This window comes from Catharus ustulatus, chromosome 20 (genome assembly GCF_009819885.2).
Source record: "Catharus ustulatus isolate bCatUst1 chromosome 20, bCatUst1.pri.v2, whole genome shotgun sequence".
Classification (NCBI taxonomy): Eukaryota; Metazoa; Chordata; class Aves; order Passeriformes; family Turdidae; genus Catharus; species Catharus ustulatus.
The window spans coordinates 10962030-10974643 of record NC_046240.1 but is presented as its reverse complement, the minus strand read 5'-3'; the positions used below and the strand labels follow the sequence as shown (position 1 = coordinate 10974643).

General features: G+C 61.6%; 2 protein-coding genes across 3 annotated transcripts; both read right to left on the bottom strand.

Annotated features, from left to right (window-relative positions):
* Nucleotides 1-102: 102 nt before the first annotated feature.
* On the bottom strand, nt 103-6829 carry TTYH2 (tweety family member 2). The gene is made up of 14 exons (XM_033077011.2): nt 6689-6829; nt 5981-6153; nt 4671-4782; nt 4136-4356; nt 3961-4056; nt 3806-3878; nt 3661-3730; nt 3478-3533; nt 3306-3398; nt 3136-3228; nt 2914-3056; nt 2639-2824; nt 2480-2558; nt 103-1210 (listed from the first exon to the last, which is right to left on the bottom strand). Exons 1-14 carry the CDS (start codon nt 6815-6817, stop codon nt 1133-1135), a joined length of 1602 nt encoding a protein of 533 aa, XP_032932902.1. The 5' UTR covers nt 6818-6829; the 3' UTR covers nt 103-1132.
* A 1151-nt stretch (nt 6830-7980) lies between these two features.
* Nucleotides 7981-10179, bottom strand: RPL38 (ribosomal protein L38). Of its 2 annotated transcripts, none has more exons than XM_033076775.1 (5): nt 9993-10179; nt 9751-9782; nt 8924-8984; nt 8205-8327; nt 7981-8068 (listed from the first exon to the last, which is right to left on the bottom strand). In XM_033076775.1, the coding sequence occupies exons 1-5, from the start codon at nt 10162-10164 to the stop codon at nt 8043-8045; spliced, it is 414 nt and encodes a 137-aa protein (XP_032932666.1). In that variant the 5' UTR covers nt 10165-10179; the 3' UTR covers nt 7981-8042. The 2 variants fall into 2 exon arrangements, with proteins under 2 accessions (XP_032932666.1, XP_032932667.1); XM_033076776.1 differs by having other exon boundaries at nt 9965-10039.
* Nucleotides 10180-12614: the final 2435 nt, after the last annotated feature.

Here is a 12614-nt window from a genome sequence, read left to right as displayed (position 1 = left end):
GTGAGGCCACGTGACTGCCGCCATGTTGGGAAGGTCAACACAACGATTTTCCCCCCCACCCCCAAATTATTATCCCCCCCAAAAAAACCCACACGGGAGAGATTATTTAGTCCAAGTGTTTATTATCTTTCCCCCCAAAAGGGCACATACAAATCCAGCCGGACTCCAGCTCCCTGCTGGAGCCCTTCGGTTAGTTCACATGCGGTTACAACAGCTCTTCTACCAGTACCGTTACATGGAAACGTTAAAAGCCAAAAAAAAATTAAAAAAAAAAATCCCTCGGGATTTTCCCCAAGGGGAGGGATGCTAGTCATCGGGAATATGGAGAAGGGGAGTCAGGGAGATGTCCTGGCCCTGGGTGTGGGGCCACCCACGGCCCTGTCCGCGCCCTTTGGGGTGGGATGGCCGGGGGTCCATCCCTGCTCCAGGGGGAAGGGGCTTTTCCTGGGGATCTCTGTGCCAAAGGGAGCCCCAAAGGGGCAAGTTCAGCTCGTACTGCTCTCCCAGCTCCTCATCTCCCAGGATGGCAGGTCCCAGGTGCCTCACCCACCCCAGGGCTGCCCCAGGAGTTCCCGTCCCTCTCCCACGGGATTTGTGACCACTCCAGGGCTGCAGGAGAGGGGGAGCCTGCCCCAGCCCACACCTGCCCTGAGGAGCCAAAAAGAGCCTAAACCCACCCCAAAACCCACTACAAACCCCACTGCAGTGACCCATCTGTGGAACAGAACCAGCACCCCCCACAGCTCCCAAATCCCGGGGGCAAAGCAAAGGAAAACCAGCAAGGCCAAAACATCCGTAATTCCTCAGCCTGGGACAGCGAGGGGGGCACGGGAAGGGGGGTCAGGAAGGGGTTGGGATCACTAGTGGTTGGTGCTGCATTGCTACGGGAGCCCCTGCCTGAACCTGGAGGCAGTGTGGCCTGGGATTTGTGCTCCAGAACATTCCCAGGAGAAGACGCCGCAGACCCCTCTGTGCTCCCAGGAGCCCGTAAGGCAGCAGGATTTGGGTCCAGGGAAGGGCTGCCGAGGGGAGTGGGGTGCTGGGGGCTCCAGGCTCGTCCTCCAGCCCCTGCCGTGGCTCTTGCTGTGTGTTTTCTCTCCAGGCTCTTTGGTTTTCCGAGTGGGATCTCCTCCTAGGCCGGGAAGTCGCCGCGCTGCCGGACGTGCTCATCGGTGACCGCCAGGTACGTGGCTCTCATGCTCGGGGAGTACTGGGGGGGCACACGGGGGTCAGCACCCCAAAACACCCCAGCCAGCCCCTGTGCCACCCCACGGATCATTCCCGTGCGGATTAATCCCAAATTAACCTGCCAGGTGGGCATGGAAAGGGTCAGACCCTGCTCTCAGCCTCTCTGAGCGCTGGGGGAGACAAGAACCCCCCCAGGATCATCCAGCTCTGCTTCATCCCTTCCCAGGTTCATCCTCCTCCTTCCCAGTTCAGCCCAGCAGCAAATTCATCCCAAATCTGCCCATGGGGGTGTGTCTGTGGGATAGCAGCGAGCCCAAGCCTCCAGCCCCCCCAGGATCACATTCCTCCAGGATTTCACAGCAGGGAGGATCATCCCAGCCAGGCATTAAGGAAGATTATTCCGAGTTTGTTATTCTGGACTCAGAAAGTCTTTCCTCAGGGATCTGAATCCTGGGTAAATTAGACTATTCAGGGCTGGGAGAAGCGCTCCAATTAATCCCCCACTCGTGTCCCCCCCCAGCAGGAGGCTCTCGCCAGCTGCCAGGTCTGAGATGGGATCCAAGCTTCCACCTGATGGAAAAAATCATCCCTGGAGGAGAGTGACAGTATTCCTGCCATGGCAGCATTCCTGGAGCTGTATCCTGACTGGGAGGGGTTCCACTGCTCCAGGGATGGAGACAGGGACCAGCATCCCAACATGTGGGAGATGAAAATCCTTCTGGAATCTGGCTGGCATAAAATGTGGCCCTTTTTCCCCTCTCCCTGAACTCTCTGCATCCCAAAAGCCAAGCAGGAAAAGGGGATGGAGGCGTGGAAGGGTGAGGAGGGGAGAACCTGGCTGCTGCCCCGGGATAAGGAGGGAGAAGGAAGTGGCTGAACTTACTCTTGATGGGCAACTTAGCTCCAAAATAATGGATGCAAAAAATTAAAAGAAATCACCAAAAAAAAAAAAAAAAGAAAAAAAAAAAAGAAAAAAAGAAAAAAAAAAGACAAGGAATAAAAAATAAAGTAGCAATACCAGACAGGGCAGGATTAAACGAGCAGGGAAATGGGAACGTGAAGGAAGAGACTGCGAGGAGCGTCCTCTGAGAGCCAGGATGGAGAGGAAACACAGGGAAGGGAGGGAGGGGAGGGTTATTGTGGTGTCCCCCAGCGTGTGGCTGGGTTAGAACCGGGCAGGGGGACCAGGATCTCCTGTCCCACCCCACCAGCAGCTCTCAGTGACCCAGAGCAGCTGCCCAAGGTGACTCCCCCGGGGTGTCACAAGGATTTGGCTCGGTCACCATCGTACCGTGGGGGGAGGAGAGCCTCTGCCGATGAGGGGCACGTTCTCATAGCGGGGGTTCCCTCCAAAGAGCACGGCCTGGTTCCTGGGGGGGACAGCGAGACCCCCGTCACCCCCTGAGCCCAGCACAGCTCCCAGGCCGCGGCGGGGGCTCGGGGGTCTCACATGTACTCGGAGACGGGGGCGTTGGACACGGTCTGTGCCGGGGGGTGCAGGCTGCTCTGGCTGCCCAGGCTGCTGCTGTAGCTGCAGAAGCTGCGCAGCTGCCCCCGCGGCGGGCGGTGCGTGGCGATGCGCCGAGCCTGGGGGTTGAAGGGATCCTCCTCGTCCATGTCATCGTAGTCCCGGTCCCTGTGGGGGGGACAAGGTGCTGGCACCGGGTGCCACAGGTGGGGGTGTCTGTGCCCATGGGGAGGGCAGGGGTCTCGGGGCACACCCACCGCCCTGCCAGCTGCTTCCAGGCGCGCGGGGCCGCGCAGATCACGGTGGAGAAGGCGGCGGCTGCCAGCAGGGAGAAGAGCCCGAGGTAGAGCAGCCCCTCCACGCCGTCGTAGCAGATCCCAATGAGGCCATCCAGGTAATCCTGGTAGGACACGGGCAGGACAGCGCTGGTGGCACCGCAGGGGGACCCCAGAGCTGGTCCCCACTCAGCCCCCCCTCACCTTGTGCAGCCCCCGGCAGTCCAGCAGGGCTGTCAGCTGGTGCAGGCTGGTCTCTGAGGAGTTGAGGAGCTGCTGGACTCCCAGCAGGTCTTTCTGTGAAAAAAGGGGGGGTCAGGCAGCTCTGGGGAGCAGAAGGAGGGATGGGGATGCCCTGCTCCCCACTCCTGTACCTCAGCTGTTGGGAAGAGGGGCAGTGCATACTGGATGAGCCCCTGGATCTGGATCTGCATAGTGGTCAGCGAGCGCTGGAACACGGTGAGAGCCTGCAGGGGGGAGTGGGGAGCAGTCACAGACCCCCCCCAGTCCCAGGCAGCACCAAGCGGGGTGCCCACCCCCCTGTACCTGCTGGAAGGGGCTGCTCAGGCTCTGGTCACAGTACAGGTAATAATGAACCACCTCTGCAGAGAGAATGGGAACATCAACAGGAGCACCCCGGGGCACAGGGAGTTGTGGGGGGGAACCAGACCTCCAGGTGGGTTTTGGGGTCCTGCCTGTGCTCCCCTCCACCCCCCAGGCAGCTCTCACCTGCGCTGATCTCATCCTCTGTCTGGTTCATGATGAACTTGTCCGGGGCCACGCAGAAGTCGCTGGTGCCCTGTGGGGACAGAGGGACATCACTGATGCCCACAGAGCTGGGCACAGCCCTTCCCTCCCCTCCTGCCCCACTCACCACCGCGGCCGCCGTGTCCACGGCCATGGAGGCCCAGCTGAGGACCAGCATGAGCAGCCCACAGCACAGCATCCTGCAGGGAGAGCGGGGAGCACGAGTGGGGAGCATGGCTGGGGGTCCCCAGGAGCCCCCCGAGAACATCCCAGGGTACTCACATGACCAGCAGGCAGCGGGAGTGCTTGGCCAGCCCCAGGCAGGCCAGCAGGCAGACGGTGAGGACGAGGATGAAGAAGAGCAGGTAAGCCAACCACCTGGGTGTGGAGGAAGGCTCTGTCACACTCGGCCACCTCCCCACCCCGCTGAGACACGCCCAGGAATGCGGGACCTCACCGGTAATACTCGACATAGGCGACCTGTCCCGACAGCTCGGTGAGCTCAGCGCTGACACCCCGCCAGGCTGGCAGCCCCTGCAGCTGCAGGACGATGCTGCCGGCCAGCTGCTGGGTGAACTTGAGGGTCTGCACGTAATCCCCCCGCGAGGCCAAGAGCTCGTTCAGCCGTGCCAGGTGCTGCTCCAGCCCTCCCTGCATCTGCAGCGTGGTGCTGGCAACCTGCAGCCACAGGGATGGTCAGTTCTGGGATGGTCAGTCCCCAGATGGTCAGCACCCATGTGCCCCATGCCTGGAATGCTTTCTCCAGGAGAGCAGCTCCACCCCAACCCAAGCTGTGCCCATCCTCAGAACAGCCCTGCCATGGCCCCGGCCCGGCCCTGCTGGGCCACAAAGGTCCCATTCTGTGGGGTGACGTCACCCTCCCGCGCTGGGCACAGCACAGCCACCCCGAGGGCTCGGCCGGAGCGGCCGGACGTCCCTCCCTGCTTGAACCAAACCCAGAGCAGGGGATTGATGCACCCTGGGGGCCCTACCAGGGAGTCGATGCCAGTGAGGGTCTGGTTGGCGTGGTCCAGGGCATAGAGCAGCTGGAAAACGCCGTCGTTGGTCTCGCTGTTCCCATAGAAGCCGACACCGACGGCCGCGCTGTGGGCACAGAGGGGACCCCGGTGAGAGGGGAGGGACACGGTCACCCTGGCTGCACAGGGGACACTCCCTGGAGCACCCTGCTTTTGGGGGACAGCCCACCAACGGCAGGGCAGAGACAGCACCATGATGGGAACCTGCTCCTGCTGGTGCCAGGGGCCTGGGGACAGCCAGAGCTGCTCCCTGGGCATGGTGGCTCGGAAGCTCCTCCTGCCAAACCCTGAGAGATTGAGGGCGGAGGGGCTGGGCCAAGCAGATTAGGGGAATCCGCTGGAAGCGCCGTGGCTCCCGATTAAAGCTTCGGCTCCAGGCCCCGTGGCGAGCTCCCTGCAGCTGCTGCAGAGCTCCCCATGGAGCTGGGATGGATTTCAGAGCTGGCTCCGAGGATAGAGGTGCCCAGGGCTGTGTCCTGGCCAGACACATGCCCACATGTGGTCGGTGCGCACAGAGCTTGCCAAACCCCGGTACAACCGAGACACTGGTCAGCTAATAGCCACCAATAACCCTTGGATGGCCACCAACAGGCTGCTGGGGGAGCTCACAGCCCCCATGAGCTGCAGAGCGGCCCCCTGCCGTGGTGGGGGGGCTGGGGGGAGCTCTCTGAGCTCATTAATGCCGTTTCCCTGTCTCCCAGTTTCCCCGCTCCCAGGCAGCCATCTCGCTCCGCCCCGGCAAAGCAGCCCCTTTGTCTGGAGCGAGGGTCGTGGCCAGGCAGCCAAAGGGGCCCGTGGCCCATCCTGCTCCCCTCCAGGCCAGCACTGCCGGGGGACACTCGGGATGGCTGCCCTGGGGGTCCCCCCAGCCACGGCTGCCCCGAACCGGGGTGGGCTTGGACAGCCCCCAGAGAGGTGCTGGGTGAAGAAGCGTCCCCTTGTCTAATTGTTGTGGTTGCAATTAAGGTCGGGCACAAGGGACCTGCCAGCTGGGTCACGCTGCTGCCTGCCATCTGCTCTGGGCTGGGATTAGCGACCGGCCACGCTCCCGCCCAGGATTAGCCGGGAAGGCGGCACAGCCGTGACGGGGACGGGGCTGGGGCTGGCCCGCAGCTGGTCCCTGGGGCTGCCCCAGCAGCTGCACGGGAGGAGGCAGGGATGGAGCACATTTAATTGCACAGATCTAATTAAAGCGACTCGTGGCTGGAGCGCAGAGTCCCCTCGGTGACAGGGGGACAGCACCAGGTCCCTGTCCCCGTCCTCACCAGCAGATGAGCCCGGCGGTGACGGCCATCCAGGTGACACAACACGAGTGCGGCCGCTTGGTCTCGGGGTCCTGGTCCCTCTTGCAGCAGCACAGGCAGATCAAGTAGACGATGAGGAAGAGGAGGTTGAGGCCGAGGCACACGGCGGCCACCAAGCCCAGGAAAAGCAGCGACTGGAAGGAAAGAGGGGACAGTCAGCAGACCGTGACCCGCTGGTGTGGCTGGGATGCGGCCGCGTTCAGAGCCCCACGGGACTGTCACGTGCGGAAGAGGAAATGTCCCTGTCCCCATCCCTGTCCCCATCCCTGTCCCCATTCCCACGCAGGGCCCCCAAACCGCGGGGGCCGAGCCGGGGGTGCAGCCGCCCCTTGCCGGGATGTTGGAGCACCGGGACCCCGGCTCTGTCCCCCCTCCCCACTTAGGGATCACGGCGGGCCGTGCCCCGGGACACCGGGGCGGCTCCGGGAGCGCGGGGCAGGGGCTCGGCAGAACCAAAGCAAGCGGAGAGGCCGGGAGGGGAGCGGCGGGGCCGGGGGTGCCGGTGCCGGCTGGCCCGAGGAGGGGGGGCCGGGCGATGAAAGGCGCTTTGTGCGCCGTGAGATCAGAGCTGGCTCCGGGCGCTGCCGGCGAGCGGCGCGGGGGGCGCGGGGCGAGCGGGACCCGGCGCGGGGAGAGCCCGGGGACAGAGCGGGGGTCCCGGGCCGGTACCTGCTGGTAGTCGGGGTCCTGCGGGCGGAAGGTGCTGGGTACGGGCTGTAGGTGCGGGCCGCGGTGCGGGAGCCCGTGCAGCCAGGCCGCCCACCAGGGCGCCAGGTAATCGGCGCGGGCGGGCCCCATGGCGGGCCGGGGTCGCCGCGCTGCCGGGCGGGGGGCGGCGGTGCCGCCACGCCGCGGGCTCTGCCCGCCCGCCCCGGACACGCCCCGGGACCAACCCACCGGTACCGGCCCCCGGCCCGCCCCGCGCCCCGCCCCGCCCCTCCGGGCTGGAGCGCTCGACAGCGCAGCGCTGCCCGCGGGGTCACGGACAGCGCTGCCAGCGGGACAGCGCGCTCTGATACAGGGGCACTGCACCCCAAACCTATTGATACAGGAGCTCCGCACCCTAAACCTCCTGCTATAGGAGCACTGCATCCCAACCTCCTGCTAAAGGGACACTGCACCCCAAACCTATTGATACAGGGGCACTGAACCCCAAACCTATTGATACAAGGGCACCGCACCCCAAATATCCTGCTAGAGGGGCACCACACCCCAAACCTCCTGATACAGTGGCACTGCTCCCCAACTATCCTGCTATAGGGACACTGCTCCCCAAACCTCCTGCTATAGGAGCACTGCATCCCAATCTCCTGCTAGAGGGACACTGCACCCCAAACCTCCTGATATAGGGGCACCACACCCCAAATATCCTGCTAGAGCGGCACTGCACCCCAAACCTCCTGCGATAGGGGCACCACACCCCAAAGCTCCTGATACAGTGGCACTGCTCCCCAAATATCCTGCTAGAGGGACACTGCACCCCAAACCTCCTGCTACAGTGGCACTGCTCCCCAAATATCCTGCTAGAGGGACACTGCACCCCAAACTTCCTACTATAGAGGTACTACACCCCAAATCTGCGGGGCACCACATCCCAAACCTCCTGTTATAGGGGCACCACACCCCAAACCTGCTATAGGGACACTGCACCCCAAATCTCCTGCTATAGGGACACCACACCCTGTCAGCCCCTGCTATTGAGGACACTGTGCTAAGGACATGCTGGTGGCCCCCTGTGCCAGCCCCACGTCCCACAGGTCCCGTCCCCAGCTGTCACCCCAAGGCCACCCAGGAGCAAGGAGGGAGCCCCAGGTCCGGTGACTCCCTGGTGCCTGCAGAGACCAGAACCCGTCCCTGACCCCTCTGCCAGGAGCAACACCAGCCCCAGGACCCCCAGAGTGGCTCTGAGACCCCTGCAGTGGCCCCAAGGAAAGCAACAGCAAATTGTGAAACACCAAACGTAACACCAGAAACGGGTTTTTATTTATTTTAACAAACGGAGAATCCAACGGCTGATCCCGGCTCACTTCAGCTCCTTCACGGCCAGACCTGGAGAGGAGAGAGAGGACATGGAAAGGATGCCTGGAGCACCCAGCACTGACCCAGGCACGGCACTGGTGGTGACACCAGGGACAGGAAGGGTCCCTCTCAGTCCCAAACATCCAACACGAGATTCCCTGGATACCTGGGGGCAGGGACTGCTTCAGCTTCTCAGCCTTCTCCTTGTCAGTGATGACCAAGGTGTAGAGGTACCGGCTGCAGCGCACCTTGAACTTCACATTGTCCTTGTTCTTCTTGATCTTGACAGCTGTGGGGTGGAGGGGACAGCAGGGACACCCCAATGTCACCCCTGGGAAATGCAACCCACTCCCTTCCCCGTGCACAACACTCCAGTTCCGGAGTGAGATCAGGAGGAAAAAGCTCCTTGAGGGCTCTCAGTGCTCGACTCTCCCTTCCCGCCCACACCAAAACATTCCCGAGGGATCCTGTGACAGCCAGATCCAAACAAGCGGGAGAAGACAGAAAACTCTTCCCGTGTTGTTGAACAGTGAGACAAGGCAGCGCTTTGTCTCAATTATCCTCATTTTGTGGCGGCAACAGAAATCTGCCGTTGAGGATGATGAATCACCCGTCAGGACAGAACTCCCAACATTCAACACGGCATCTGATAGAGCCGGGGGGGATTTGGGAATTGCTTCCAGGAGCTGCAGCTGGGGTTTGTCTGAACACCCCAGGGCAAGATGCACAGCTGGGAAGAGAGACCCCAATGCAGTCCTTCTGTCCCCAGGAGTGACCTCGGTCACAGCCACACCAGGTCACCCCGATCCCTCGGCATTCCCAAGCCAAGGAGCCCCTCAGTGTCCCCAGGGACGTGTGCTGGAGCATCCAGGGACCCCCACTCACACTTGGCGTCCTTCCGCCGCGCCGTCAGCAGGAAATCCTTGATCTCCTCAATCTTGCGAGGCTGCAAAGCCAAACACAAACTCGTGGAATGCTTCAGGTTGGAAGGGACCCCAAAGTTCACCCAGCTCCACCCCGTGCCATGGGCAGGGACACCCTCCAGGCCTGCAGCATTTCCAGGGATGTGCTCTCTGCCCCAAGCTCATGCTCTGCACACAGAACACCCCCTGCTCACCGAGACCCCCATTCCACACGGCCCACAACCTGGCAAACCAGGGACCCCCAAAACCACCCCTCCCTCCCCTCCAGAGACCCCCAAAACCACCTCTCTCTCCCCTCCAGGGACCCCCAAAACCGCCCCTCCAGAGACCCCAAAAACCACCCCTCCCTCCCCTCCAGGGACCCTCAAAACCGCCCCTCCAGAGACTCCAAAAACCACCCCTCCCTCCCCTCCAGGGACCCCCAAAACCACCTCTCCCTCCCCTCCAGGGACCCCCAAAACCGCCCCTCCAGGGACCCCAAAAACTACCCCTCCCTCCCCTCCAGGAACCCCAAAACCTCCCCTCAGGAACCCCCAAAACCACCCCTCCCTCCCCTCCAGGGACCCCCAAAACCACCCCTCCAGAGACCCCCAAAACCACCTCTCTCTTACCTCCATGGACCCCAAAACCACACCTCCAGGGACCCCCAAAACCACCCCTCCCTCTCCTCCAGGGATCCCCAAAACCTCCCCTCCAGAGACCCCAAAACCCACCCCTCACTCCCCTCCAGGGACCCCCACCCTCCCCTCCCTCAGCCCCGGGGACCCCTCGCAGCCCCCCGGCCCTCACCATGGTTCCAGCTCGGCTCCGACAGCTCCAACCTGCGGTACAAACGAGCCAAGACGGTGTCAGCGCAGCCCCCCGCCCATCGCGCCCCCCGCTCGCCATCGGGTCCCCCCGCGCCCCCTCCTCCCCTCAGCCCGCCCCGGGGCTGCCCGGTGCCGTGAGGCCGCGGATGGCGGCGGATCCCCGCAGGCCTCCCCCCGGTCCCCCCGGCCATCACCGTTCAGCCGCCGCCGCTGCGCACGAACCGGAAATGAGCGCGGCACTTCCGCATCCGCCCGTTCGTTTCCTACGGCGCGGGCGGGGGACAAAAATCTGCGGATGGCGGTGGTGGCGGCGGGACCGGCGGTGGATTGGTGGGGGCTCAGCCCCAGGGCGAGCGGGGGAGGCTGCGGGGCGAATTGTGGCCACTTCCAGCATCCCAGAGCCAGCCGGGCACGGCGAGCAGGGCGGGCTGCTCGCGGTTTGCCGAGCCTCAGAGGCTCTCGGGGGGATGATCCGTCTAAAATCCCGTCCCAGCCCCGCTCCAGCGAGCCCCGGGAGATGCTGGGGCTCGACAGCCCGGGCAGGGCTGTAATGGAGCGGTTCTGCCACAAGAGAGAGCTTCGATCCCGCTGAAAAGCCGTGCAAACCACCCCAAAATCGGGCGGAATCCTCGGGGATGAGTGGCGAGGGGCAAGAACGCCATACTGTCACTGTCACTGTCACTGTTCCCATCCCCATCCCATCCTCATCCTCGTCCTCATCCCCATCCCATCCCATCCCATCCCATCCCATCCCATCCCATCCCATCCCATCCCATCCCATCCCATCCCATCCCATCCCATCCCATCCCATCCCATCCCATCCCATCCCATCCCATCCCATCCCATCCCATCCCATTGATCCCATCCCATCCCATCCCATCCCATCCCATCCCATCCCCATCCCATCCCATCCCATCCCATCCCATCCCATCCCATCCCATCCCATCCCATCCCATCCCATCCCATCCCATCCCATCCCATCCCATCCCCATCCCCATCCCATCCCATCCCCATCCCATCCCATCCCCATCCCATCCGCATTCCCATCCCATCCCATCCCATCCCATCCCATCCCATCCCATCCCATCCCATTGATCCCATCCCATCCCATCCCATCCCATCCCATCCCCATCCCCATCCCATCCCATCCCCATCCCATCCCATCCCCATCCCATCCCATCCCATCCCATCCCATCCCATCCCATCCCATCGCATCCCATCCCATCCCATCCCATCCCATCCCATCCCATCCCATCCCATCCCATCCCATTGATCCCATTGATCCCATTGATCCCATCCCCATCCCATCCTGCCCAGCCCTAGGTGGATTTTTGGGGATGCTGGATGAGGTCACAATCCCCCCCAGTATCTCCCAGTATCACCCAAACCCGGTTACTGGGGTGCACCCCGGAGCTGGCTCCCACCCAGGAGATGATTTTGGGGTGGGACGCTTCTCCCTCGCCACCAAACGAGCTTTTTAATTGTTTGATTTACTTATCTCCTCTCTGATGGGCTGATCTACTCCGCTGCCTTTTAATTGCTCCCAAACTCGAGCGGTTTTTCATGTTTTAAGAAATGCTGAATGGTGTAATTAAACCCCTGGCAGCGTAAATCAGCGGCGCGGGAGGACGACAGCCCCGAATTAAAGCTTTTGGCATAACAATAAAACTAAATCGGCATGGAAAGTGCCCGCTTTGGCACCAGCTCTGAATGCTGATGCCGAGGGGGGCTGGGGCACCCTCCAGGCACCCCAAAATCCCCGGGTTTTTGTGGGATCGTGGAATGATTCGGGTTGGGAGGGTTAAGGCTCACCCCGTTCCACTCCGTGCCACATCCCTGGAGGTGTCCAAGGCCGGGCTGGGCGTTTTGGAGCAGCCTGGGATAGTGGAATTGGGTGAGTTTAGGGTCTGTTCCCACCCAAACCATTCCGTGTCTTCATTTGTGTCGTTAATGAAGATATAAATTAACCCTGGTCCCTGTAAGGACCCTCAGGGGTCCATCAGGACTCTGAGCCACTGACCACGACCCTCTGGAATTCCAACCAATCCACCCATTTGTCCCCCAAAATGCAGCTTGGGAAGGGGCTGAGTGTGGGGCAGGGGGTTCCTGTCCCCCTCCCTGCACCCCCGGAGCAGCGGCATTCCCACCCTTCCCAGGGAAAGGAATCACTTTTCCTTTATTAACAATATTTAAAGCCGAGTGGGTGCCTAAATCAACAAAAATAATTCATGAGACTCATTAGCTCCTCAAAGTCAGGCTCCTTTTACGACCGACTTTAAATTAAAAAAAAAAAAAGAAATTAAAAAAAAAAAATTAAAAAATTCCAACCCCAAACCCCACCACGTTCGGAATCCGCAGCTTTTCCAAGACATGAAATGCGTTTCCTGCCGCCTCCCCCCGGCCCGGCTCCGCCGCCGGAGGAAATTCAATTAACGGCCTTAATTCACCCTCCGACTGCCAGTCTTAGATTAAAAAATCCTTCGGATTCTGCTCGGGAAGCGCCGTGAAAGGATCAAAACCTCGTGGTTTGGGGGTGTCGTGAAGCCCCTTGGTGTGGGGTTTGGTGGACAGGGCAGTGAGGACCCTCCCCATCCTTCCTCCTCCTCCTCCTCTTCCTCAGCATCTCCGAAGGCTCCGGGAGCTGCGAGTCCATGGAGGAAAAACGAGATTCCAAATCCATCCCAATTTCCAAGCTGCGGGGTGGAGGGGCGGCAGGGAATGATCATTAAAAAATAAAACAAAAACAAACAAAACAAAACAATTTTCTTTTTTTTTTTTCTTTTTTTTCCCCCCTGTATTTCTCCATCCCCGGATCCCGGGGCAGACAGAGCCGGAGGCTGGAAG